This window comes from Barbus barbus, assembly GCF_936440315.1.
Source record: "Barbus barbus genome assembly, chromosome: 43".
Taxonomy (NCBI): Eukaryota; Metazoa; Chordata; class Actinopteri; order Cypriniformes; family Cyprinidae; genus Barbus; species Barbus barbus.
In genome coordinates this window covers 23169237-23197222 of record NC_136721.1, presented here as the reverse complement: position 1 = coordinate 23197222, position 27986 = coordinate 23169237, and the positions used below count along the sequence as shown (strand labels likewise).

General features: G+C 39.6%; 2 protein-coding genes across 9 annotated transcripts in view; both read right to left on the bottom strand.

The window, feature by feature from the left end:
* The window catches only part of LOC306862721 (myomegalin-like), a 58714-nt gene that overhangs the window by 28931 nt on the left and 1797 nt on the right, over window positions 1-27986 (bottom strand). For 4 of the 8 annotated variants that reach the window (XM_079405647.1, XM_079405646.1, XM_079405651.1 and 1 more), the window contains exons 2-35: window positions 26405-26463; window positions 25916-25980; window positions 23673-23783; window positions 23460-23536; window positions 20729-20843; window positions 20468-20649; window positions 20238-20379; window positions 19836-19889; window positions 17501-17635; window positions 16919-17038; window positions 16423-16515; window positions 16064-16282; window positions 15683-15853; window positions 15486-15596; window positions 15155-15292; window positions 14875-15054; window positions 14598-14792; window positions 14038-14229; window positions 13746-13878; window positions 12006-12145; window positions 11802-11918; window positions 11410-11556; window positions 11216-11328; window positions 10986-11125; window positions 8696-9030; window positions 8489-8620; window positions 7081-7146; window positions 6770-6948; window positions 6260-6689; window positions 3959-5504; window positions 3186-3290; window positions 1495-1891; window positions 1182-1402; window positions 983-1040 (exon numbers count right to left, since the gene is read on the bottom strand). In XM_079405647.1, the coding sequence (XP_079261773.1) occupies window positions 983-1040; window positions 1182-1402; window positions 1495-1891; window positions 3186-3290; window positions 3959-5504; window positions 6260-6689; window positions 6770-6948; window positions 7081-7146; window positions 8489-8620; window positions 8696-9030; window positions 10986-11125; window positions 11216-11328; window positions 11410-11556; window positions 11802-11918; window positions 12006-12145; window positions 13746-13878; window positions 14038-14229; window positions 14598-14792; window positions 14875-15054; window positions 15155-15292; window positions 15486-15596; window positions 15683-15853; window positions 16064-16282; window positions 16423-16515; window positions 16919-17038; window positions 17501-17635; window positions 19836-19889; window positions 20238-20379; window positions 20468-20649; window positions 20729-20843; window positions 23460-23536; window positions 23673-23783; window positions 25916-25980; window positions 26405-26463 (6618 nt within the window). The remainder of the gene's footprint in view (window positions 1-982; window positions 1041-1181; window positions 1403-1494; window positions 1892-3185; window positions 3291-3958; window positions 5505-6259; window positions 6690-6769; window positions 6949-7080; window positions 7147-8488; window positions 8621-8695; window positions 9031-10985; window positions 11126-11215; window positions 11329-11409; window positions 11557-11801; window positions 11919-12005; window positions 12146-13745; window positions 13879-14037; window positions 14230-14597; window positions 14793-14874; window positions 15055-15154; window positions 15293-15485; window positions 15597-15682; window positions 15854-16063; window positions 16283-16422; window positions 16516-16918; window positions 17039-17500; window positions 17636-19835; window positions 19890-20237; window positions 20380-20467; window positions 20650-20728; window positions 20844-23459; window positions 23537-23672; window positions 23784-25915; window positions 25981-26404; window positions 26464-27986) is intronic. The other 4 variants (XM_079405650.1, XM_079405652.1, XM_079405648.1 and 1 more) reach the window with 3 other exon arrangements.
* LOC306862243 (uncharacterized protein) lies at window positions 17668-18779 on the bottom strand (the record flags this gene model as incomplete). Its single annotated transcript, XM_079404989.1, has 2 exons — window positions 17668-17697; window positions 17748-18779. The coding sequence occupies 2 exons, from the start codon at window positions 18777-18779 to the stop codon at window positions 17668-17670; spliced, it is 1062 nt and encodes a 353-aa protein (XP_079261115.1).

The following is a 27986-nucleotide window of genomic DNA, read 5'->3' as shown; positions in this document are numbered from 1 at the left end:
TCTGTCTGTGTCAAGCATCTAACCGCATTTACCGGCAAAGCACAGTCAGGGACGATGTCCCCAGATATTATCACACATATCATAAAAAGCGAATGACTTGGCAAAATGTTAAATGGATTTAGTAGCCTATTTTGACAAGACGAATAAAATAGCTAATAGGCTATTTTTTGTACAACCTACATTTGTTTTCCCGCTGCGACACTTTTTCCAATTGTGTTGTAAATGTTAAACGAATTGTATGTATCCTGACAATACGAACAAAAATAAGAAATACAATTTTTGTACAACATTTTTATTTTCTCTGTGACACTTTTTTTCCTACTGTGTAGGCAGCAAAATGTAAAACGAATAGTGTGTCTTTAGACAATTATTCGTTTTACATTTTGCTATCAATAAATACAAGACTCTTGACAAGACGAATAAAATAACAAACAGCCTACAATTTTGTGCAGACTACACTTTTATTTGTTAGCCTATCTCTCTTTTAGTAGCAGAAATTAGATTCTGGAAACGAGATCTAAATTTAGCGGGAACGGTCAGGTCGAAGAAAATTATTCTAAGCGGACAGCGGGTGAACAAAGAGTGAATATATCGCGGGAGCAGGTGGGTGTGGAATATAACCTCGCAGGAGCGGGACTAAAAAAAACAGTCCCACGCAGACCTCTAGCTCGAACTGACAGGCGTCCTTTGGGTTGTCATGACAACAACGCTGCTTAGAGCGGCACTCTTTCGCATTTCATTTACACAATCAAAACAGCATTGCGTTACCTTTGATACTAGGGACTGAGGTGGGTCAGACACGGCATATTTTAGGTCTGCTTTTATTGCGTCTTTACACTGAATTCTGAGCAGACACAGACCTGCTTTAGAGCAGCCTTAAATCGGCTGTGTAAGGATGCCTTATTACATATTTCAGATTTCAGTATTTGTGAGATCGCGGTGCATCGTTCTTAGCAGATATGAAGCTGAAAGTTGTTCTCACCTGAGCTTCATCGCTGACTCCGCTTCTTCATTATCCATACCAGACCCTCCTGTAGAAACTAAAGGATAAGAGAAAACATATATACTTCAAAATTTTTGTTTATTTATGGCTATGTTCACAATGGAATACTACTGCCTCAAAGTTTCCCATCTCTTCCATTATTCATTAGTGGCTTCTCTGTGTGATGGTGTTTATTTACCCTGTTCCAGTTTCTCCAGCAGGCTCAGGCTGTGATCCAGCTGCTCTCTGAGCTGGCTTCCCTGAGCGGAGTGCATGTTATTAGGCTGAAGTAACTCCTCTAGAGCTCTTCTGAGCTCCAGCAGCTGTTTACGCTGTTCCACACCCAAACCATGAGACACACGGATCTGTTCCCGCAGCTCACACAACTCCCGGGCCTGAGATTGGACCAGAGAATCAATCCTGCCGAGAAAGAGAGAGAGAATGACATTTAATAAAAAAGCCACAAGTATACCATTGTTGATGATGATCATGAAGATGGTGATGAAAGCTACCTGGAGGGAGAGCCTGCTTGGCTGCTTCTGTTCAGGGTTCTCTCTCTTTCTAGCTCAGTGCTCAGCTGGGTGATTTGAGCCTTCATCATCTTCGTTTCGTCCTCCTCTTCACCTGCTATGGGGTCAGAGGTCACACTCAGGAGCTCAGACGACAAAGACTTCTTACGCAGATGCCTCTGGAGGTTCTGGATGACTTTGTGCTGTTCTTCGATCTGTGACCTGAGCTGCTGGATGTGCAGGGTGGGGTCGGCATGAGGGTCGGAGGATCGAGGGGAGCTCAGGCCAGGAGAGCTGGGGTACGAGGGGCTGGATGCGGTAGTGTCAGGTGAAAATCGGTCCTGATTGCCCGTGAGGACAGGAGACAGATTGGGAACCAACCGCAAAACACCGTCCACATCTGACAGTGACATCAAACACACAGATGACAAAAACATAATAAGGTGGATTTAAGTTAATTACAGCAATGGTGGAAGGAGGTTACAGTCCTTAAAGGTGCCACATTAGTTACATTATTAAATCAGGGATGGTTTGGTCATGCAGTGGAAGTGATGCAAACCATGTTAAAACAAATTGAGCACACACAAATACGTGCTGACAAACACATAACCAGTGTTAAAGGATAAGAGCACCCAAAATTTGTTTACGCTCCCTTGTGACTTTTACCCACAGGAAAAAAGAAAAAAAAAACAGTACTAGGGCTGAACGATATGGACAAAATTTCATATCTCGATTTTCATGCCAGATATCTCGATATCGATACGATACGATATGACTACGGGTTCGGTGAAAACCAAGCATTTCTCAGAAAAATAAAAACATCATAATACAAAAAAATTTGGAAAGTGTAGTTTTATTTTTAAGAACTCACTGGTGGACGTCGACTCGTACGGCGTAAAGGCCCTTTCAAGGCCCTTTCACACAGGACGCGGCATGCGCTGCGCTATGAAACCCATTCATTTCAATGGCTTGCGCTGCGCGAGGGCGGTTAGTTGCTGCGCCGACCAAAGCGCACGCGCAGCGGAGCGCACCAGCGGCGAGCTTGCGCGCGCGCCGCGGTCAAAGTTCAAAATAGTTAAACTTTTGCCGCTGCGCTCTGTGACGTTTCCCCGCGCGGCCAATAGAAACGGGGCATCCAAACAAGCGCCGAACTCAAAATGGATGAACAGCTGATTCTCTGTGTGTCTGAATTTCCAGAGCTATACCATACAAGTTTGCGGTCGAATAGGGACCTCAGCGGTGCATTCAAGGGCACTCGTAAAACTGATGTTCGTTGTGTGACTGCCAGAGTTGTATGCAGGGCGGGGCGAGCGCGGAGAGGGGAAATCTATATCGTCTATATCGTTGCTTTTTTCGATAGTAATATCTTGAAAGTTCATATCTCGATATAGATACGATAACGATATATCGTTCAGCCCTAAACAGTACCACCATCATTCTGTTAAACTTTGGTGTTAAGTGGAGTAAAAAGTTATACAAGTTTGGAACAGCGTGAATTAATGGAAGTATTTTCAATTCTGGGTGAACTATCCCCTTAAATTACCCTAAGTGTAACATCCCTGTTTATTATGATCATGCAGTCAGTAGCAGTTTGCATGGATCATCAATGGAGATAGGAGAGTCTGAAATTGCCTTTCCATGCAGAAACCCTCACATGCAGTCTTATTAAAAAGAAGCGTTTTTCCCCTGTCTACCTGTGCTACTGCCCTCCACCTCTGTCTCACTCCTTCCACTCGTTTCATACCCGAGGTCCTGCGCCTCCACTTGCACCCCTTTATCATCCCGTTCACTAGGGGGTGCTAGAGCAGACAGGCAGGGTTGAGAATGGCATCCCCAACCAGAAAAACAAGCAACAGGCCTGTCATAGTACCGCAATAAATCTGAATGGCATTTCAGATTTGGTCGGTATTGTGCAATGATATAAAATGCTTTTATAAAGTAAACATAAGAATAACTTTTTATGATCCATCAGGCTTTTGAGGAATGTTTATTTGTTCATCTTTCAATTATCACTGTATTGCATTGCATTATACATTTTGAAACTACAGAGCTTTGATCATGAAACAAAGCATTTAACTATATTTTACTATGAAATATTACTGGGAGGTATAGAGTGACGTTATATTTTTATCATTTTATGTAAGTATCTGCTATACTGTTATAAAGATCTCATTGATTTACAAGCTACCAGAAATTAATAGCCATGTAACTATAAACTGCTTTAAATTGTCACAAGTATGAGCTTCATTTTCTCACTATATAATACAATACGAGTCATAAAAGCCTGATGTATCAAATATGATACTCAACATATTTCATTATTTTATATAACAAGTATGTAGGTCCCAGAACCTTGTGCCAATATGTAGCTGATTCTATACAGATTAAAATGTAATCCCTGACATAAATATTGAGGCGAAATAATGTACAATCACATGTGCCATACATGCATGCGTGTTCTTTTCACCTTTGCGCTGATCAGACTGTTTCTCCTTGTTTGATCCATGCACAGCGATGACAGACTGAGCGATCACCAGTTTCTCCTCTAATTTCCGACATGCCCTCTGCTTCTCCTTCAGGGCCTTCTGCAAACTTTCCAGAGTTTCATTTCCAGATGCATCTCCACCTCCTCCACTTCCGCCACGCCCACTAACAGCTTTCTCAAGTTTGCTCATTTTCTGAGCACGCTCAGTATAAACCTGAAGAAGCATCAAGAGGTTCTTATGAAGATTCTGGTGTGAGGTCACAGGCTCCCGAACGTTTTGTTGCCGTTCTGGTTTAGAACTCTCTGGGTTCTGAATGGGCGTGCTTGTCTTTTGTTGGTGCCTCTCAGTGCAGACTGGGTCCTCCAGAGACTCTCTCTCCAGCAGAGCACGCTGCAGCCTCTCCAGCCATTTCTTTAACTCTGGACTGGACAAGATCTCCTCATGAGACTGGTTTGGTTTGGAGCAAACGTCTGCAAGAGACTTGACCGCACCTTCAGCAGCTCTTATGCACTCAGATAGACAGTCCGTCAACGGTTGCTGTTGCAATGACAGGACCTTTCCTTCTGGTCCAGGAGTGTAATTCCCCTCCAGACCACTGTTTCGCTTGGCGCTGACAGCTGAACTTAACCTTTTAACAGCTGCTTCTGAAGTCCAGAGCTTCTCCTGCAGCTCTGCATTCATTTTGCACTGCTGCAACAGTGACTCCTGCAGTGAGTCCACCTGGCGCTGTAGCTCAGAATCAGGTCCTAGTGTTGGACCAACCTCTGGGCTGTGACAGTCTTTTGACCTGCCATCCCTTTGCTGAGAAATTCTGATCTGTCCAATCAAGTCCTCAAGCCTCTCACAAAGTGCTTTTGGGTCTTCTTGTCCAAGATCCATTTGGCTGCTTGCAGTGTCTACATTTCGGAGCAATGCAATGGCGGATTCCGCAGAGTTCAAGCAGTCCAAGAGCTGAGCGTTGAGTCGGCCTTTCTCCTCAACAGCTTTCTGAAGATCTGCACAACGTTGCCGCAAGGTTACATCTCCTGTTTGACCGATTCCACATTCTGAGTCCAAGCTGCATGCAGTAAGGTACGCAATAGTAGACTCTGCTGCATGTAGGGCTTCCAGGTACTCTCGGTTGATCTTGTCCTTCTCCTGTAGCTCCGCCTGTAGCTCGTCCCATTCCTGGACCTGTTCCCTCAGACGGGAGATTAGCTCCTCCTTCTCTTGGCATTCTTGATTCAGCAACTCTAATTGTGCCGTTAGCTCAGATTCCAGATTCTGGTTGATGTTAGTGTCTTGTTTTGTTCCAGCAGTTGGACTCAGCCTAGCATCTTTAACATGGTCTAATTCGAGGTGTCCGTGCTGAGCTGATCTCAAAGACATCTTGCTGTCCGTGCTGTAATCAGACTCGTCCGCCCCAGTCAGGTAGTCTTTGTTTCTGGGGTGAATGTGGCCTGAATTCCGATCACTCAGATCTTCTGAACTCTGCCCAGAACTCTTACTGGGCCTCACAGGTACTGGTAACCGAGACTTTACACATGCCTAAAACAAATGACATTTGGATTATTTTACGGATTATTTACTTTGGAAAAGACAAAGAAGCAATAAAGACATGATTGGATGCATCTTCACACTAAAAGCAAAAAGAAGTGGGAAGAAGGGGTGGTGTGTCATACTGGATAATAGGGCTGGGTACTTCATGAATAGATTCAATTTTGATTCAAAAGCTCTTGATTTGATTCGGTATAGATTCATTTATATACATCGATGTATATACAGTATACATCAGATAAATCATGTCAATTCTTCTTAAGGAAAATAATAGTTATCAGTTAATTAAAATCAAGATCTACAATTCAGTAATGTCAACCCAGCCCTACTGGATAAAGCAGGGTTATCTAATCCCGTTCCTAAAGATCTACCAACCTGAAGAGCTCAGTTCCAACCCTGCTCCCAAAACACCTATGTGTAATTATCAAGTGCTTCTGAAGATCCTACTTGGCCAGTTCAGGTGTGTTTAATCAGGATTGGAGCTGAACTTTTTAGGAAGGAAGATCTCCAGAAACAGGACTGGGCAACCCTGGGATAATAAGGTTGGTAATTGGCTGGTTGCTTGTTCAATTCTTGCATGCAATGAGCCACTATTGAGTCCTTGAACATGGCACCTAACTCCAGGTTGCTTCAGAAGTTGAAAATTCAGGCATAATTGCTTCTTGGTAGGTTTGAACCCACAACCATTACCAACCATTATGCTAGACTTTCTACCTTTTCTGGCAGCATATGTGACTGATACTCACTGCATGTCTGGCCATGTGCTGCTTCTGATTCTTGCTGGATTTGGTGTTTTGACCCTGCCTTCTTCTCTCATATCTCTCCTCCATTTCTTTCCTTTCTCTTGGTTTGTTCTCTTTCTCCAGTGTGCTGGTGTGTCTCTGCAGATCTTCATGGTTTGTCTGAAGTTGTTCCATATTGCTGGCCATCATCTTAAGGTCAAGCTGACTTCTAGCATCTGAGACCGAGTTCCGCTGCAGCTGCTCTTTTAGCAGTCGAATTATCTTTCGGTGACTTCTGGCTTCTGAGCGGAGCACCTTCACGGTTTGGTGCAAGTCTCCATGGCTGTCGCTTTCTCCAGAACTCTCTGCGCTTTCTTTGGACTCAGTGGCATTTTCCTCCTTCAAAAATCCACGGAGTTCAGATGCTTCCAAGCGTAGTTTGGCAGCTTGCTCCCTACAAATTGCAGCAGTTAAAAGTATGATTTGATATACAACCAAAGCTACAGTGTGGATACCTATTTATCTTAAACATACCGGAGTTGAGAGACTGACTCCGCTCCACAATCTGAGAGAAGTGATCGGAGTTCTGCTTTTTCTGATTCATCCCAAAGCAATCTGGATGTGAGCTGTACTCCACTTTGCTGTCTTTGAGTCTGTGATGGTTCATTACTCTCACCAACATCCTCTGGAGAGTGATCTCCATCACATCTCTCCTTAGAGATCAACAACACATGGGACAACAGTAAATACCAAAACAAGACTACTGTTGTCTCCAGACTGAAACTTGAGGTTCAAGATTATAATATATTTTTACAAAATTGACTCTCTAATTCTAAATCTCTTACCTTCATGTTTGGATGAATTAGTGACACATCATCTTCAGAAGTTGGTTTCTGCTGTGTCGGTGTTTGCTACAGTAATGGCATGTTTGGTGACACATGACTTAACACAAAATGCCATAATGGAACAGAATATAAAGAAAGCACACAGTAACGGTAGGATGGGGCAGCTGCAGGTGATCATGGGTAAGAAAATAAGTCAGAAAGACAGAGAGAGGAGATAACAGGGGTTAGCAGGGACGGAAGAGAGAGACAGAGAGAGAGAGAAAACTAGAGGGAGGGAAAAAAAACCCCACAGAAACAAACATAACCACTCATTCAGAAGACAAACATGTTACAGAAATAAACTTCTAGAGAAGGTACAACCTACTGCTAACTAATGTTAGTAAAGTAGAAACTCAACTACAGACAAGAGGTCAATCATAAACAGAACACGAAAGCACAAAATCAGAGGTTAAAGGTCAAGAGTAGGGATGGGCGATATGGGCTTAAAAATATATCACGATATTTCTGTTATTTATTGCAATAACGATAACAATGACGATAATTCAAGGAATCCTGTTTCGTTAGAGAAAAGTATTATCTTTCCCATTTTTACCCAAAATAGGGTGTTGGGAGCATTGCGGAGTACACAGTTTAATTCATACTGTAAGTCGGAGGGCGCCCTTGCGCAGAAACTCCACATATCCATAGTAATACTACTGGCAGCTCCATGAAGGTATCCAGTTATAGCTGAATAAAACACACAATGGAGATAGAGAACTTTTAACTGATGAAACTTGAAGACAATAAACATAAACATTTTATAAGGAAAGTATATTTATAACGCAATGCTAATCGATATTGCCTTTATCACTGTATATAATACTATCATTCTGTAATATGAAAATCTGTCTGGTCAAAAAATATATCAAACACTCGACTATGTTATTAAGCTAATTTATATCTTTGTTGGACAATAGGTTTGTAAACAGGCTCATATGCATACAAAACTGTATCACACACGTGCTACTGTACTACATTTATTCAGATACATTTTTTGTGCACTGTACAGTCCTAACCAAATAGTTACAGATTGTAAAAGGAGCTCGAGCTCCTCATTTAGCGATTTACTCCTCCTCAATTTCACGTCCAGCCTTCGCTCCGCACTGTCGCGCACAGAACAATGTCAACAACTTTACTTTATCGTTATTATCGTGGGAAGACTAATTCTTATTGTGGGGAGAATTTTTACCGGTATATCGCAAACGATAAGATATCGCCCATCCCTCGTCAAGAGGTTAAACGAAGGTAAGAAATTGGGCCCCCGTTTACATTCGTGCAAAGCTGACATTTGGTTTGATGCCAATATATTCCAATAAGACTTAAAACTAATAATATTTCTAAGAAAAGATTTCACTGTGACCTTTAATACCTTGATTGGAGTTGAGAGGTTGATTAGGTCTGGTTCTTTCTTAGAGTCTACTGGATCTTTACCCACAATGTCTTTCTCCATCAGAAGCAGCTTCTTCTGCAGTTCGGCATTGACTGCCTGAAGCTCTGAAACCTGAAAATAAGAGAAAAATATAAGTCTTTCAATTTTTGACAAAAATTACATGGCACTTGGCGATTAGGCACTCACCTTTATTCTGAGCTGTTCAATGGTCAAGTGCTGGAGCTCCTCCTCTGGCCCTTCGCCAACACATATACTCATATAGGACGTCTGATCACCAATCAAACTCAGTGTGTCCACTAAATCATCAGATGAATTAAAGTCAAATGAACTAAAATAATTTAATTTAATTAAGAATGGACAAATGTGATACATATGATACATGAACGTACTAGAATCGTTGGCTTGTCCAACCCCTCCTCCCCGGTTCTGTATCTGTCCCAATCTGGCTTGCAAAGAGGTGTTCCAGCGTTGGGCTTCCTCTAGTGCATCACGCATGCTCTCTAACTCTGAAGGGTTTGAACCTGCATACACATGTATACTCATGCAGTTAGTAACACTGCAAACACATTAAATATATATGCATGTACAACTTTAACTTTGTTCTCTGCATATTTCCTTTTTTAGACTTTAAAGAAAGGCTGAGAAAACACAAGAAATGGATGGGTGCATAATCAGTATATGACATAAACCGAATTTGTGCCATAGAATAGAATACACACTAAATGCTATGTCAATGCATATTTATGACCCTGGACCACAAAACCAGTCTTAAGTGTCAATTTTTCAAAATTGAGATTTATACATCATCTGAAAGCAGAATAAATAAGCTTTCCATTGATGTGTGGTTTGTTAGGACAATATTTGATAGGGCAATATTTGGCCGAGATACAACTATTTAAAAATCTGGAATCTGAGGGTGCAAAAAAATAAAAATTGAGAAAATCACCTTTAAATATGAAGTTTTGATATATTTACGGTATGAAATTTACAAAATATCTTCATGGAACATGATCTCTACTTAATATCCTAATGATTTTTGGCATAAAAGAAAAATTGATCATTTTGACCCATACAATGTATTTTTGGCTATTGCTACAAATATACCCCAGCGACTTAAGACGACTTGGTTTTGTGGTCCAGGGTCACATTTATTTTATGCAGATATTTATTGTAAGTTTCAGCTGAGACTTACAGCATACAGACAACTGAGTGGTGAAAGTGAGAGCCATAGCAAGACATGGGTAGGAAGTTAATGGGAATGTTAATAGGAAAGTTAATCAGGTGCATTTGTTGTTTTGTGAGTGTGCACAGAAAGATGATTGGCAAATAGAATCACATTCAATTGGAATCAAATTCAAAAGTTATGAAGTGGGAATAAAATCGTTCAATTATCAAATAAATAAGGTTCTCTTGATCCGCTCTACTCCAGAGTAACTAAAACAATTAAAGATTAAAAAATAAAATATAACTATTAAAAAAAAATATATATATTTTATAAAATTATAAATGTTGACAAATGTTTAGGTTGAAGTACTAAGCTAATTTAAAATCTCTCTCTCTTTCTCTCTATATATATATAGCACTGAAATAGCACTGTCTAATATTGCAGGTTTTTATTTTATCTTGTGATGGCTGGAAAGGGCATTGCCACAGCCACAATCCCACAAAGCAGATGGACACAAGAGGATTATGGGTAAATGGAGCAGAAACGCAGACAGAATGCATTTAATTTTCAGCAGTCAGTGTATTTGGAAACTGTCTGATCCATCTCTTCTGCATTCATATACAAGCACTGAACTTAAAAAATGATGAATATATGTGGATCTTGTGACCATTGTGAAGATTAATGGATTGGAAAGGTTGTCATAGGTATGCACAGAAAGAATTAAACAGGCTGAATAAGTGAAGGCATATATGTGTACAAGGCAGGGTGGGATGAGATTAATGTATTATTAGTGTTTTAGTGCTGATGAGCCACACAGAAATTTAAAACACTTTATTACAAAGAATATTTTACCTATAAATAAATAAATAAAACCACAGAGGAATGAATGAACAGAACAGAAAACACAGAAAAAAAGGAGATGAACAAGATGGACAAGAATGACAGAAAATTTCAGAACAACACAAAAGAAAACAGAACAAACATACATGCAAGTCAGAATAAAGATAAATGCAAGCTTTCTTATAAATAAAAAAGCATGGTTATGTGGGGATGAACAATGATAATGATGTAAAAGCTGGATGTGTGTTACTGTGTGCCCTGCTTTACACCAGATACAGGGCTGATATAATAAGAGCCATCCAGAAAATCAAAAACCCGATGGGAAAAATATTAAGCCATTAGCTCTGACCTTGAACTAGCTTTAGCCCTGCATCATTGCTGGCTTGAACAAACTAAAAGGTTCTTTTGGTATTTTAGGAGATTAGAGCATGGCATCTGATTGATTTTCTGCACTCTCTGTCTGTACTGCACCTTCTCTCTGTTTGGCTCTCTGGATCTCTTTCTGTAGCTGATCTCTCAGCTCTGTGTTCATCTGGACTCCACTTTCCAGCTGCTGTCTGAGGAGTGATACAGCTGTGAGCTCCAGCTGCAGTGCCTGCAGCCTCTCAACACTGAAACAAAACAAAGCATTATTAAAATATAGGTCTCAAGTGTTTAACATCACATTACAACAGATACGACCTTTTAGGTGTCACACACACCTGTCACGCTCTTTGACGGCTCTGATGAGGTCAGAGTAGAGATGTTGCTCAGCTCTCAGAGCTCGGTTTAACTCTGTCTGCTCAGTCAACAGATCAGACAGAGATGCAACATCCTACAAAATAAGAAAGGCATTCAACATTAGAGACGCTAACATGTATCAGCTTAAAGAATGCATGCATGTGTTCACATGTACCTGTTGTTGGCGATCTCCTCCAATGATGGTTCTTTCTCTCTGAGGGAGGGAGGAAATGCTGCATTCACTTTCACCCAGCTGGGACGTTTGATCCCGGGTCAGAGGAAGTCGACTATCCCATCTTTGAGACAAACGCTGGTGCAGCTCCTGCAAAGAACCACAAAATCAGACTGAAGCATATACTGTAACCCAACCTCAGAGCTCATGCTAGGTGTGCCTTGAAAGTTTAATATTTTACCGATTAATGTTTTGTCACTTTTTTTGATCAAATTAATGCATCCTTGCTGAATAAAAGCATTACTTTCAATTAAAAAATAAAAAAAGAAAAAAAGATTTTAACTGACCACAAAATTTTGAATGTATATGTATATTCGAGTATGATTTATACTCACAGTAATGATTTCTTCTTTAGTGTTGAGTGTTGATGTAAGGGACTCGATATTGGCTGTCTGTCCCTCTAATCGTGTCTCTAGATCTGAAACTGTTGACTGAAGCTCTGCTAGACAAATCTGTCACAAACACACACAACTATTTTATAAACTTCAAATGTTGAAACACAAAAAAACATAAATCCATTAAGATCTCAAATTAAAGACCTTGAGCTGGTTCTCTCTCTTCAGAGCAGCGTTCAGAGCTTCTGTTTTCTGTGTGAGCTCTTTCTTCAAAACCACCACTGATTTCTTACTGACTGTTGTTATATCCAGAGTTTCCTCACTGTTTCGCCTGCTTAGTTCAGCTACAAACACACACACAAATGTTATGTCTACATATAATTTAAGTGAGGCATGGTATATTTCTGACAATACCTGTGTTTTTAAAGAAATATCACCGTTATCTGCCCATATGTGCACCATTACTATAAAATTGTTATATTCTTTAGCGGGATTTATACTCTCGCCTGGTTCCTCTTCGTGAGCCTCTGCTGACTGCGCGCTAGAGGGTGACACGGGAGTGAATTTTCAAACCTCTCCCGTCCCACTCCCACAAAAAAAATCCCGTCCCATCCCAATCCCATAAAAAAACTGGGGGAAATCCCGTCCCGTCCCAATCCCAGAAGAATGACTCCCATTCCCTCCCACTCCCGTGTTGTTTTTTTTTTTTTTTTTTTTTGTCTACAAGTTTTGCAGCTGGCGTATGGCGTTTTCATGCCATCTTTCTCAACGCGTAAATTTTTAGTTATTTCAGACCGCCCAGAAATATCCGTGAGCACAACTGACTTATTATTTTCAGACAGTAGTCGTTGCAGTGTAGCTTTCACGTCTGCCTCCATTTTGGTTATGATTTTCGCGGCTAAAAAGTGCGTGAAGAAGCCTACTTCTTCTCTACCATTATTGGTGGTTGGCACTATCGCCACCAACTGTTACGGGTGTGTGGAGCACGCCATTCACTTAACCGGCTACACCAAAGCAAACAGGAGGAGAGCATAAAGAGACAGGACAACTAGTATTGAGTTCAAAATTAGTTTATTTATTTAAAAGGTATATTTCTGTATAGTTATAGTTATCATAGTGTTATTACGATTCCCGGTCCCGCCCACTCCCGCTTACATTTTTTCCAGTCCCGTCCCAATCACGTTATTAATAGTGATTTTGTTTCCCATCCCGTGGGATTCCCGCGGGATTCCCGTGACCCGCGGGATTCCCGAAAAAATGTCAGCCTCTACTGCGCGCGCACCTTCCCAAATGGACGAGGCTTTTATACTTGATGCGTTCGTCGTTGAGATATTCTTTGAAATGACAGGGGGCGACGAGGAGTAATTTTCACCGGTGAGAAGTCATTTGCCGTACAAGACTTCTCGCCTGATGAATGAGTTGATTAATTAATAATTTCTTTATGAACTGGTTAAAATAATCTTAAGCTTTTGGGTTTATTTCGCATTAAACAAGACAACTTTAATCAAATAGTGTACAAATAGTGTCTACATTAATTCTAATTCTATTTTTATACAATTAAAAATAAAACGTTCTTGAATTAAAAAGCCTTGGACAAACTATGCAAAAAAAACAAAAACAAAAAAACTCTTCATTGTTTTCCCTCAAAGCGTTAAAAGTTGCACCTGGTGGAATTTGAACTTAACATCAGCTTCGGTTTCACACAAATGCCGGCACAGACGTGCATGTTTGGCTAGAATCGCCCAGAACTCGTGCATCTTTGGAAGCGGAGCTGCGCAGAAAGTTACAAAAAATGTCGTGCACACCGCCACGAGAAAAGACATTGCGCGCACTCAAAGCAAACTTCCACCAACACCGCTATGACGTCACATTTGGCGCGGGCACCCAAGTGAACTTGCGGATCCGTCGAGTATAAATCAGCCTTTACAGGACAAACACTCTCACCTTCTCTCTCCACAAGTTTCTCCTGCAGCACCTCGATGGTCTGTCTGAGCTCCAGCACTTGAGGAGGAAGAGCTTCACTTGTCTTCAGTTCCAACAAGATGCGATCTTTCTCCTGTCCACGGTCTAGCAGCTTCTATAAAACCAACAGAAGAACATTACTTGCCATTTAATTACCACAAAATGACTGTCTTATGAAGGTTTTTGCACACTAAAGCAATTCCAGCTCCAGACCGAGCAATCGATTTAAGTGTGAAAACAGTTTTGTGATCAACAGATTACAGGTCAGTCTCACATTGATGAGGGCATCCTTTTCCGCCAACATTGCACGGAGTTCAGCGGTCTCTAGGTGACCATCCTGTGCTGCTGTAGTGTTCAGTCTCTGTGCGTTTCTGAGCTGCAGCTGAGTGTCTGCCAACTCCTTGCGAAGATCCTGCAGTTCTGCTGCATGATCTTTCAGAGCCTGTACGTGACGCTCTGCACTCTCCTACAAACACAAAACAGACATTTCTGAGGCATTGGAAACTATGCTCATAAGTACACATATCAAGCATTAGTGTACAAGTGCATCAAAACCATAAACTCTCTCATTATTTGAAATTTAAAATTAACAATATAAATATAATATATATATACATATATATATATATATATATATATATATATATATATAAATAAATTGATGTAAAAATGGAAATACACAAATAAATTAAATACAAAATTGAATTCAATTAAATAAAAATAAAAATATTCATAAAATATTTTTTTTTATAATATATTTTATTTCATAAAAAATTTTTTAACAAAACTAGAATAGTATCTCAATGATAGTGAAATAACACTGGTATTCAGTACCTTCAGAAGCTGGTCTTTGCTGTTGATTGTGGCCAGCAGATTTTCTACAGCAGTTTGGTTCTCGGTCACTAGCCTCTCTCTGTCCTTCACCGCCTCTGACAGCATCGCCTCTGTGACCTTTAACCTCTGACTCATCTGCTCTGCGAGGTCACGACCCTGAGACTCTGATTGGTTCAGAACCCTATTGGCCATCTCCTGGAAAGTGAGGAAAAAAATGCCTTCACACCAACCAAATTCTGACTCGTGTCTGCACCAAAAACTTGAGTGCGTGTTGTACCTCCATGTCTCTCGTTTTGTTGTCCAGTGCTTGCTGTAAGTGCTGTATAATGGCATCTTTCTCTCTTAGAGCCCTCTGAAGGTTCTGCTCAGTCTCGTCTTTACACCTCTGAAGATTCTTTAGCGAGTTCAATAGCTGCTGCAGCTCAAGATCTCTTTCCTTTATGAGAGCATCAAAACTCTACACAAAAAGAGAAACCATTAGCATCTGATTCTACATTGGCAACTAAGAAACATCTACCAATGCAAAATCTCTCTCTATCACACAAACACACTCTTACATTGATAGTCTCCTCGTTGTGTGAGAGCAGGTTGTTAAGACGCTCCACGTCTCTTTCTTTCTCTCTCAAGCTCAGCTGCAGAAAATGGATCTCATTTTCTTTCTCCTCCACGGCTGCAAACTTCTCATTCAAAGCTTTCTACTCACAGACAATAAAGCACACAAAAAATCTCAAGTGATTAATATTTATGATATCTGGACTGACAACTGTTTTCATCATTCTGCTAACACAAACAGAGAAAGGCAAATCATTAACACCTCATTATCTAAATTAAGCAGGTTGCTTCTGGTACCTTTAAGACGTATATAAATACAAAGGATGAGCCACAAACCTCAAGTGCTTCCTCTTTCTCCTTCAGTCGTGCTCTCAGTTTACCCACAATGGGATCACCCTCCTCTTGAGCTCTGTTCTTCTCCAGATCTTTAACCATGTTCATATAGTCCTGAAAAAAAAAAAAAACAGGAATGAATAAGCGAGCAGAGAGGTGTTGTGTGTAAGCTGTGTGTGTGTGTGTGTGTGTGTGTGTACCTGCAGCTGCTGGTCCTTATGATTCAGGCTAGCTGTGAGTCGTTCTATGGTGTTCTGTAGTTTTTGTTCAGCAGCGCGGTTTTGTTCTTGCTGTTCTAGACGCTGCTGTTCTAGAGAGTTCTCTCTGTCAGCAAGAGCACCGTTTACCTTCTTCAACTGGTTCTGAAGATCCTACAGTAAACAAACAAAAGTAAAAAATAAAACAATAATCAAAATAAATAAATTATTAAAAATTATTATTTCAACATTTGGTTCATCTAAGCATTTTAATTTATGTCACATGTAATTTTTCTTTGTAATGACGCAAGTATTTAGTTAAATACTGCTGTTTATCGCAAATGCTTTTTTTTTTGTTTCAGCATGTGTGTCTGTGTTACTCACGTTAATGGTCTTGTCTCCCTTCTTCTTCTGTTGCTGTAGTTCCTCCAGCTCATGTTCTAGTTCTAGTTTGGCCTGCTGAAGAAGGGACAGTTCTGAATCTCTGCTGCCGAGCACACGCTGCAGCCTCTGGGCTTCCAGCAGCAAGGAGTGAGCCTCCGCCTGGAGCCGCGACAATTCAGCCTGCTGCTCCAGGAGTAAAGACTGCTGGTCTTCAGCCCCCTGGAACACACGAAAGAACACAATGCACACATTACACAACTCCTTCACCCACCTATTATATTAGTGATGAGGAGGAACTAAGTAGCTCCAGCTATCAATCTGTTCGAACTCACCACGGAAAAGTGCACAATCACACATACCTGATATTTCTGTAGTTTGGCTTTATGAAGGGCCTCTCGAGCCTTTGCCAGAGCCTGATCTTTCTCCTCAAGATCACCAGATAGATCCTCAATCTGAAGAGACAGAATTAAAGAAGGAAAAATACAGGTAAACCACATTTTCTAGCAGTTTTTGTAGTCAAAAGCATTCTAGTTTTTAGTGAAAAATCAATTCATTTGAGATTGTTTTCAAATACATTATAAAACCATTGTCAAGTAAATACCACATTAACAAAGAAAGATTGCTTCAATTTAAACCCAAACGTAAAAATATTGCTTCAGATTTATGTTTCTATTATCATTAGTTCAATAAAATCTCCAATTAAAATAAGTAAAAAAATCTGGCATATAGAAACATTTTTATATAAATTGTCATTTTTATTTATGTACTTGTTTCATTTTCCTCTGAATTTCCCTACTTGTTTTGTTCTTCAACACTGTATTTTTATTGACAGAAAAATGCTTGACTGGATCATACCTCTTTCTCCTTCTCTTTGAGAACCAGACTGAGCCCCTGGATGGTTTTGTCTCGTTTCAGAGAGTTCTTCTTCTCTGCAGCCAGTTTGATCTCTCTCTCCTGCAGCTCATCAGAAAGAGCCTAAAACACAGAGGAACCCAATGAGACTTTAACGCAATACTTTGATGAATGACAATTTTCTGCTTAGAAATCATGTATGCATGAAACCAATTTCTAAAAGTATTACTGGCAATGTTAAAGAGGGTAATGTCATTTTTGTTATTTTAGTATTATTTAGATTTTCTAATTTTCTGTTTTCATTTTGGTTGAAGGTTTTAGTACCTTGGTTGTCTTTTTTATTAGTTTATTCATTTTTATTTCAGCTTTAGTTTTTGTTATTTTAGTACATAAAATTAAACTAAATGAAAACAAAACTAGCTGAAATAATTCAAGTTTTTAATATGTTATATATGAGTTAAATATGATTTCATTATATTATTTCAAGTAAGGAAAATGTTTTTTATGGCTTTAATTTAAGTTAACAATAAAAACCATGGCATAGTTTTCTTATATGCAGAGAGGGTTTGTCTGAAGAGTATTTACCTTCTTTTCTCTCTCTGTTTCTTCTAGTGTGTGTTTGAGGGTCTGGTTGCTGCTCTTGGTAGTGTTCAGTTCTTCAGTCAGCTGTCTGGTTTTCTGCTCCAATCTGTTCAGTTCATTCTGCCTTTCAACAAACACCTGCAACAAACAAAAACATATTTAATTTGCCGCTAAAAACTGTTAAGCAATGCCCTAACATGCTAATTTGAGAAGGCAGAGTCTCATAAAAATCTGTGTACAAGCGGTGTACCTTCTGTTTAACAGGTGTGTATTCATCATTAAAATCCTCTTCCAACTCTCTCAGACTTCTCTCCAGCCTTAATTTCCAAGACACACCACTGTGGGCGTTTCCATGTAAATAACTTGGATTTTTTAATACTGGAATCTTGCTACGGTTGCATCGTGGGACAGGCCGCACTCCTTGCACACTCTTCAAGAGCTGCAGTATATCACAAACCAGCGAGGTCGTTTCTACGGTTGTGGGGGTGGAGCCTCTCAGTGGGCGTGTCTGTCTGAGGGGTGATGCACTGATGAGGCCATGGTCATACTGCTCCAGGGCCACCGATTGGAGTGAAGTTGACCGTGAAATCAAAGCGCTCTTCTTATTTACAACGTCCAAATAGTCTCGACTAAGAGAGCGAGGTCGGGTTACCGGCATGCCAGCGGTTTTTGAACTTAGACGTGAAAAAGAATGTAATTTTGAACGTTGAGAATGATCTGTTTTACTAAGCGGCTCAAGACTAACACACCTCCTCAATCGACCTTTAAACTTCTCCTGTTGGCCGTCACCACCTGAATTCACAGAAACAAGCCCTTGACTTCTTCCTAGGGTGTCCTGGATGCTGGCAATCCGTGTTTGTTGCTGCTTTGGTTGAACTGATTGAGGTCGCCGAATGCATTGCAGCTGTTTTGGAGTATTTAAGCTTGCTCCAGTCTGAACTTCCTGTTTAAGAGGTACGTTTCCACCTAGTTTGGTCAGGTTATGTTGTCTGTATTTGTTTGTGATTTGTGCTTTCAGTCCATCTCTCTCGTTCTGCATCCGCTGCAGCTGAGCAGCATGCGTTTCCTGCAGCTGTCCAATGGCGACGTCACACTGTACGATGCGTTCAAGTAAAAACACACATTTTCCGCAGAGAAACTCGCTGCGGCCGTCTCGTTGCAACTCCAAGCCCAACACATGCGAAAGGATGACCGCCAACCTCAGACGGCCACATGCGCTGAACAACCAGCGACACTGACCGCCCTGCACACACACGCCACATACACGGCATGGGTCACGCATGTTCACCAGACCGACACTACAATTTTCTGATCTGTACGCATGCTATCTTGCTCTGCACTGAATCTGAACTGACTACGCTCTGCCCACATGCAGATTTAAACCCTTTAATCCACAAACAGGAAATCCTTTGGGTGATGTGTGCAACGTCTGCTAATACACACACACACAGTAATCCACTCAGCTCAGCAGGCGTCCGATGAGAAGAGTTGTATTTGGGCCACTGATGCTCCTGCTGTGTCTTGAGGATGTTGCAGGTCAAATTTATGCATGGTACATATGCGTGAAATAGTATACTTCTGATGATCTGAACAAACCCCCAAACACCAAGTATTAATCTTTGATGCATAACTAGTGCCACACTGTTTTTGCTATAGACATGAATGATATCTTAGATTGCACATCTTTGTTCACCTGAAAAGCTCACAGATTAGCACTGAAGGAGGGACCTCAGCCATATCTACAGATTATCAGAAATTTTAGAGTGGACTCTTGACACTGGTCAGAACACTTAAAAACAACCACCTAGCAATGACTAAAAATCACTTACAAACCTCATAAACTACTGCATGTCGAACACCCAGAATATCCTAACATCAAAAGTTTCAAAAGTTGAACCCAAACAAATGTCCAAAACTGTCCAAACTTTTGATGTTTGATTTCCATTTACCACAGTAACAGACTGCTGTCAATCTGCTAATCCAATTTAGCACATTGCCCTTCGACAGGGTTCTCAACACTCTTTGGCCTTCCTGTCATTTTTAATTACGACATAGGACTTTTACTGATAATTGCACAGGGATTACTTGGGGTTCATCAGATTTATGAAAAGATTTAAACTATCATACTTATGAGTGCACAAAGAAAAACCCTGAAATTTGAATGCTGCTGGAATGGATGAATCAGCTTTCAATTGCTTCACGCCCCTTTGACTGCCGCCCAATGAATCACGCAGGCCGATATCATCATGCTGGCTTGCTTACAAGCACATTTTACTCTATAAAAGTACTCACAAAGAGGAATATTCTGGTAACACAATATGACTAGCTATCTGCTTACCTCTTTGTCTCTTTCTGCATTTTCTCTCCCATGGTCCAGTTCTTCCCTAAGAGCCTGTAAAATAAACAAAACATTACTCGTAATTTGCTCATGTGCGTTAAAAAATAGCATTAACCTTGATGTATGAAAGCTGTTGTGTTTTCCAAAACTAATGCCAAATTTACAATGCAAAAGTAGCACAGAAGCAATTCTGAACTGGAAATTAGGGGTCTTTAGACAGACTGTGTAATGAGATGGAATAAATGCATTCACACAGCAATGTCAACTGTATACTTTTATACTAGAGCCTGAAGTGAGTCAGAGCAGGTATAATTTAAACTTGCTTTTATGCGGCATTAGGAATTTTGAGCAGGCACAGAGCAGCCATAACTCAGCTGTGTAAAGAAGCCTTAAAAGACTAACCTGTAGCTGACTGTCTTTTTGGCCAATAAGGGATTTTAGCTGTGCCACCTGCTCTACCATTGGCTGTTTTGGGTCATTGTGCCGAAGATCTCCAATCATGGCGTCTTGATTCTTGAGTGACACCTGCAGCTGCTCAATAGCCCTTTGGAAATCATATCAGGGATATGTTAATAGTTATACTTTTTTAACGTAAACTGATGTTTCAGTTATTGAATTTCTTTCTGAATCACCTCTCCTTTTCCAGAAGGGCCTGCTGGAGCTCTCTGACCCGTTCGGGGGTGGAGCCTGAATCAGCTGAGGGTCCAGATTGTTTGGCAGCTTGCAGCTCTTTCTCCAATCCAAGATTCTTCAGCTTCTCCTGTTCAGCAATGGTGGCCATGCTTTCCAGCTCCTCTTGGGCGGCTTGCAGAGACTTAAAAGAGAAAGCAATGACTAAAGATGGAGGACACATTCCCAAGCATTTGTTATAAACATTGTAGGGTTTGTTTTACCTCCTCGAGTTCTTGAATCCGAGTGCTGAAAGCTTCTCTGAGTGAGTCCATTTCTCTCTGCATTTTCTCTCTGCCATCATCAACACCTCGACTCGCTAAACTCTCTAAAGCTTTCCTACACACACAAACACACACATCAGAAATATAGATAACATCAGAAATACAATATCAAATGTAGATTCTACTGCGTCTAGTATTTCAGCTTCATTCATCGCACCCAAAGAAAAACTGCAGTGCTTTACAACTATAGGACAGGAAGAGCTAAATAAACTTATCAGTGCATCTAAACCAACAACGTGTTTATTAGATCCTGTACCCACTAAACTACTGAAAGAGTTGTTACCTGTAGCAGAAGAACCGCTTCTCAATATTATTAACTCATCGTTATCTTTAGGTCACGTCCCAAAACCATTCAAGCTGGCGGTTATTAAGCCTCTTATTAAGAAACCACAACTAGATTCTAATGAACTGGCAAATTACAGACCCATTTCAAACCTTCCGTTTATGTCTAAAATTTTTGAAAAAGTTGTGTCTGCTCAATTGTGCTCCTTCTTGCAAAAAAAATTCTATATGAAGAATTTCAGTTAGGTTTCAGGCCTCACCATAGTACAGAAACTGCACTTGTTAAAATTACAAATGACTTACTTCTTGCTTCAGACCAAGGCTGCATCTCATTGCTAGTATTACTTGATCTTAGTGCTGCGTTCGACACTATAGACCATGATATACTCATAGATTGATTACAAAACTATACTGGTATTCAAGAGCAGGCTTTAAGATGGTTTAGATCCTACCTGTCCGATCGCTACCACTTTGTTCATTTAAATGGGGAGTCATCTCAATTATCATCAGTAAAGTATGGAGTACCACAAGGATCTGTCCTAGGTCCTCTGCTATTTTCAATATACATGTTGCCTCTTGGTAATATTATTAGAAAATACGGGATTAGTTTTCATTGTTATGCTGATGATACTCAACTATATATCTCAACAAGACCAGATGAAACTTCTAAACCATCTAAGCTAATAGATTGTGTAAAAAATGTAAAAGATTGGATGACCAATAATTTCCTCCTATTAAATTCAGATAAGACAGAGATATTACTTATTGGACCAAAAAAACAGTACACAGAATCTCTTGGATTAAAAATTAGCAACTAGACGGATGTACTGTTACGTCCTCTAAAGTCAAAAATATGGGTGTTATATTAGACAGCAACTTGTCCTTTGGAAACCATATTTCCCATGTTACAAAAACAGCATTCTTCCATCTTAGAAACATTGCCAAGCTTCGAAACATGCTACCTGTTTCTGATGCAGAAAAGCTAGTTCATGCATTCATGACCTCTAGACTGGACTATTGTAACGCAATGCTAGCTGGTTGTCCTGCATCTTCAATAAGCAAGCTACAGATAGTCCAAAATGCAGCGGCTAGAGTTCTTACCAGGTCAAGAAAATATGATCATATTACCCCAATTTTACAGTCTCTGCACTGGCTACCTATTCAGTTCCGTATCATTTACAAAATATTATTACTTGCCTATAAGGCCCTAAATGGTTTAGCTCCTGCGTACCTAACTCGTCTTCTAACACGCTACAATCCAACCCGCTCCCTAAGGTCGCAAAACTCTGGACTTTTGGTAGTACCTAGGATAGCAAAGTCCACTAAAGGAGGTAGAGCTTTTTCACATTTGGCTCCCAAACTCTGGAATAGCCTTCCTGATAACGTTCGGTGTTCAGACACACTCTCTCTGTTTAAATCTAGATTGAAGACACATCTCTTTAGCCAAGCATTCACATAATGCATCTTATAATCTTGTACTGCAGTTATATCTAATCAAATGTACATTATTATTATTCTTTAGCTTGGGTTGAACAAATCATTTTTGCTTAGATGGAACAGCAGCTACGCTAATTATGTCTCTATTTGTTTCACTGTTTCTGTCATGGGATTAACATCCCGTTGTAACTAGGAATTACAGAAGATTCAGTCTGGAATCAACCCTTAAATGATCTGAGATGACCGAACACCTGAGAAGAGATGATGCCAACCCCTCAGAGGACCTCAGAGGATGCCAATGCTCAGACAACATACAGAATTACCAAATTTTGCCATAAGTTAAATATATTAAGGTTCTGCAATATATATATATATTGTGGAAACTTAATTTCCTGTAGAGCTGCTTTGCAACGATTTGTATCATAAAAAGCGCTATACAAATAAACTTTAGATCATTTACATTCACACCATTTAGATCCATGTCTTATATCTATTGCCTTCTACATGTGTTCAATTTTAAATATTTCACCTGAAAGCACAAATGAGTAATAACCAGCTCCAGTTAGTTTTCAATATTATAAGCCTTATCAGTAAAATAGACTGAAATTGAAGAAAAAAATAGATTTTTTTTTAATTGTGATTTTTCTGTCCCACTTAAAGCAAAAAATTGAAACTAGGTAATGAATTCACAGTCAGTCAGAACAATCTGATGTTTAATGGCTTTGTGGAATTTAATTTTGGACCAATCAAATTTGACTATGGGTGGAGCTACACTTTAAAACTGTCAAACAGAAACAGATAAAAACAAAAATCAAGAGAGAAAATGTAGCAAGTGTTTCAGCAAACAATCATCAAGATGAACAAGGAAGACACAGGATTTATCACTTCATGCTCTATCATGTCATACCAATGATTAGTAAAAATAGGAAGTAAACAAGTGGGCAGGACTTACGATGCGGACACAAGCAGTTCTTGTTTCTCAGCCAGGTCTCGTTTCATTGACTCCACCTCCACCTTCAGCTCAATGTTCTACACAAACAGACAAGTTATTTACAATAATAAAAAACTGAGATCAACAAGCACAAAACAACTGCTTGCTTTAATATGAAGGGATGAACTATGTCACGTGTGTACTTGTTTGTTTGTGACTGTGTGTGTCAGTCACCGTTTTGAAAATGTCCTCGGTGGAGTCGTCACATTTCTGCTGCACACGTTCTTCCAGAAAATAGATCCTGAGCTTCAGGTTGAAGTTTTCCTTCTTCAGGGCTGTGATTTGCTGCAGGGGAACCATAGAAATTATTCCCAAAATACTCCTTATTTACACACAGACAATACAAACAAGAAGAAAATGTCCCCGAAACTTCTATTTAAGCAATATGTATGGAATATTTTAAGGAACAAATCGGAATTTATTCACAAATAAATAGTAGTTTTCCTGTGACATTCATGAAAGTTCAGATTCATGAGCAAGTGATTCTTTTGAGTCAGATCTTACAAATGATCTAGTTCACAAAACCAGACTGAACAACTCATTCATGGTCTGGAGAAAACCTTCTACAATTTGGCTTAACTTTCCTTCATACTGAAATGTTTCTGAATATGCAATTCTTCCTTATTACAATATTTAAACTCATTCATGAATAAACATAAGGGAAGCTGTTCTCCATATAACTGAACGAGAGATGGGGAGGGAGGAGACAAGAACTAAAAAAGAAACAGAGCGGCTGTGTGTGGGTCAGTAATAAGGGTTGGCATGAGAGTGTGTGTGTGTGTGTGTGTGTGTGTGTGAGAGAGAGAGAGAGACTGGCAGGGCAGTGAACTGTGCATCATTGTACTCCACGCGTTTTTCACTTCAACATCTGGGGCAGAAAGAGGGGGAAGGGAAGAAAGATATACAAATAGAATGAGAGAGTGTGGAATAACCACAAATACCACAGTGATGGGCAGTTGTACCTTGCTTTGAAACATCTCTGTCTACAGACTATTGTTGTCAGTGTCGACTAGTAGGAGCTGTGCAGTTTAGTCGACTAGACCTGCACATCCCTAATTCCTAATTGTAGGAAAATTTGTAGGAAATATTTATATTTTGAATAAATGCTGTTCTTTTAAACTTTTTATTAATCAAAGAATCAAAGAAAAAAAGGTTCCAAAAGGTTCCAAAAAAATATTAAGCAGCACAACAGTTTCAACACTCATAATAAATCAGCATATTAGAATGATTTCTGAAAGATCATGGGACACTGAAGACTGGAGTAATTATGCTGAAAATTCAGCTTTGATCACAGGAATAAATGCTATTTTAAAGTATAGGTATTAAAATAGGAAACCAATATTAGAAATTGCAATAATATTTCACTATATCATTGTTTTTTCTGTATTTTTGAAATGAATACAGCCTTGATGAACAAGAGACTCAAAGTCAAAGACTCAAAAACAAGGTCAATTATTTATCAGGTTTATAATATAGCCCTAACATAATATATTATCAAAACAAACTATTTAAACTGATAGAATAGAATAGAATAGAATAGAATAGAATAGAATAGAATAGAATAGAATAGAATAGAATAGAATACAATACAAACTGGGATCTGCAAGTTAAATATATAAAAAAAACGTGAACATATGAATTCTTGTATAGCTGTCTTAACATCATGAAGTACAGTTTGTACAATACACTTGTGTGTGACTGTATGTCTCAGAGTTTTGTTACCCATCCTCCGCTATTAGCACTTAATCAAGCCACTCTTCTTTAATACATGAGGACTTTTTATTTCACATGTCATTGCGTTTGCGTTGTCTCTCATGTTGAGCGCACTGCAACCATTGAAGTATTCAGTTTCTTCAGCGACTTTGGTGCACATCGTTCTCTTTCTATGAAACGTGTAAACCGCATTCACCGGTTCTAACTCTGTCGTGACATCAGCTCTATAGCGGTTTGCCCGAGCATTGCTATTCTTTCCCTTTTACTGGCGGCATTCAATCAAATGGCTTCCCAACTCATTTTTGTGTGCGCGAGGCACATTATTTCTTCTGTGCGCCCGTGGTGGAAGAAGAGCGCGGTCTCGCGTGCTCAGCTTAGAGGGAACATTGCATGGGAGCCCTGTATTTAAGATAGCCCCGGGACGTCGGGCTAGCGATTTTGCGAGCCCTGCATATAAAGTGAAATCAAGGAAATCTATGTGTGTTGCTTTGTTTTTGCATAAACTGTACTGTCTGCTATGAAAAGAAAAACTCGTTTAAAATAATGTTTCACATTTCAGAATGTTTCAACACCTAGTGAGCTGCCTACCAAGACAGCATTTAGCCATCATATGCACAGCTGCCTAAAACGGCTGCCTAAAAACTCTCTCTCTCTCATTATAAGAAAACAAACAAAAGCAAACATTTTGATATTATTGTACTTACGTTCTCATAGTCTTTCATGGTCAGAGCTTTGGCTGGAGACATCCTCTGCCCTAGAAACAGAGGCGCTGCAGACGACAAGACAACAGATGAACAAATGAACAACAAACACACTTCTGTTCACTCCAGAAATGATCATTGTCTCACTTATTTTCATTTGACCCTTTCAGGCTTTGATGAAAATCTGATTAAGACCATGTGGTTTGATACGTAAGGACAGACATCAGAGAGAAATACAACAAGTGTGTTAGACTGTGTGTTCATTACAGAGTTAAAGGTAAAAGGCTGGAGGGAAGAACAAAATAATGGTCTTTTCATCTTGCTCTTTTACATAAACAGTCTCGATGATTCAATAGAGGCTAAAGTTCTAAATGTGCTAAAGTACACAGATCTACATCCTTGAAAGAATCTGCAAAGCAGTTAAAAAGCACCAATTTCTCATTTGTGTTTTCTGTTTACAGATTACATTACGAGACATGAGGGTGTTTGTACCTGTCATGTCGTCCATGCTGAAGTTGCCGCTGTTCAGAGACTCTGGCAGTCTGGAAATACTGCAACAGTTTAAACATATATTTTAAAAAAGCAAAACAGCAAGACAAATACACTGCAACCACAACAAAGCCACAAAACTGTCAGCGTTCATCCACGAAGCAGGTGCAAATATCCAGCGGTTACACTCAACACTACAGCGTCTATTTTATTTTACTATCCAGCTCATGGAAACACACACAAACACTGAGAGGACGGACAATGCATACGTCTGTGGACACTTTTCATAACCCAACCTCAAGGCAGGAGCAGAAATAAAGTGGGTGTGTGCTTTCATAACCGTTTTAAAGTGCAGCACTGGCTACAAGCGAGAGCATGATGTAAGCAGGCCATCAGAAACTAATGTGAATGTACAGATTAAAGCATGTTTATGTTGTGTTTGTGTGTATTTGCTGTAACTCTTGGCTTCCTAACAAGTTCAATCCCCTTTGCTCCTCTGTCTGTCACCCAGACCTACAGCAAGCCCGTTGGGACACTCAGCACACTGGACTTACATAAGACTGAGCAGCTGTCAAACAGAAGAGCCTCGCAGGTCTAAGCTTCTGATGCTTTCATTTACATCCATTATCTCAACCTGACCAATTTATAGGCCAATATTTGAAATTAGTGGCATTTGCTGATTTATGTCATTTTATGTCATTTGAAAGTACATCATTTTCAAAATCTAACTTGTAAATTAGCCTAACAATGCATATGATTACCCTATTTTTGAAATATTTTCAGTAAAATAATATCCTGAATTAAAAAAAGAATGTGTTCATTCATACATTTGATTACTAAAAAGTTGGATCATGTCATTTAAATATCATAAAAATTAACCTTGCTTGTTTGTTTTTCAAATACTAGAGTGAGTAACTCATATTTTGAATTAGTTTTTATCTTACATTTTCTATTTTCATTGCAATTTCAGCTTTATTAGTTTTTAGTCTAGTTTATGTCTATACAGTTTATTGAATTTATTTCAATTTGACTTTGTTTTTTTAGTAGGCTATAAGTTTAACTAAATGTTACACTGGCAACTAGCTGAAATTATCTTTTAAGTAACAAAAATATTTAATCATGTTTAAAATAGATATTGACCAACATATCTATTTTGAGTTTAAGTGTTATTTTAAGATCTAGAGACCGGTTACTGATTACTGGTTGATCTCTAGTTATTTCCTCTGAAACCAGCCGTATTTCCATATCAGCATCAGCCATTGAAAAAACCTAACACAACTCCCAAATAACCACTACATCCTGTGTGTGTTTACAAAAATACAACTACCATAATATACATATAGCATTCATGAGACCACATTTATGTGGAGACAATAGCAGGTGCAACTTTGCTCAATAACAATGTAAACAGTCTCTCAACACCACTATTTTTCATCTGTTTATTTTAATCTACAGTATTTTGAGCAGGACGGATGAAGCCAAACGGATACAACACCTTCAAGACATCACAGCCAAACAACTTCCTCTTCTCACGTTTTCCTGCATCGTTAGCATTGTGCTAGCCACAGGAAGACACACACAAACT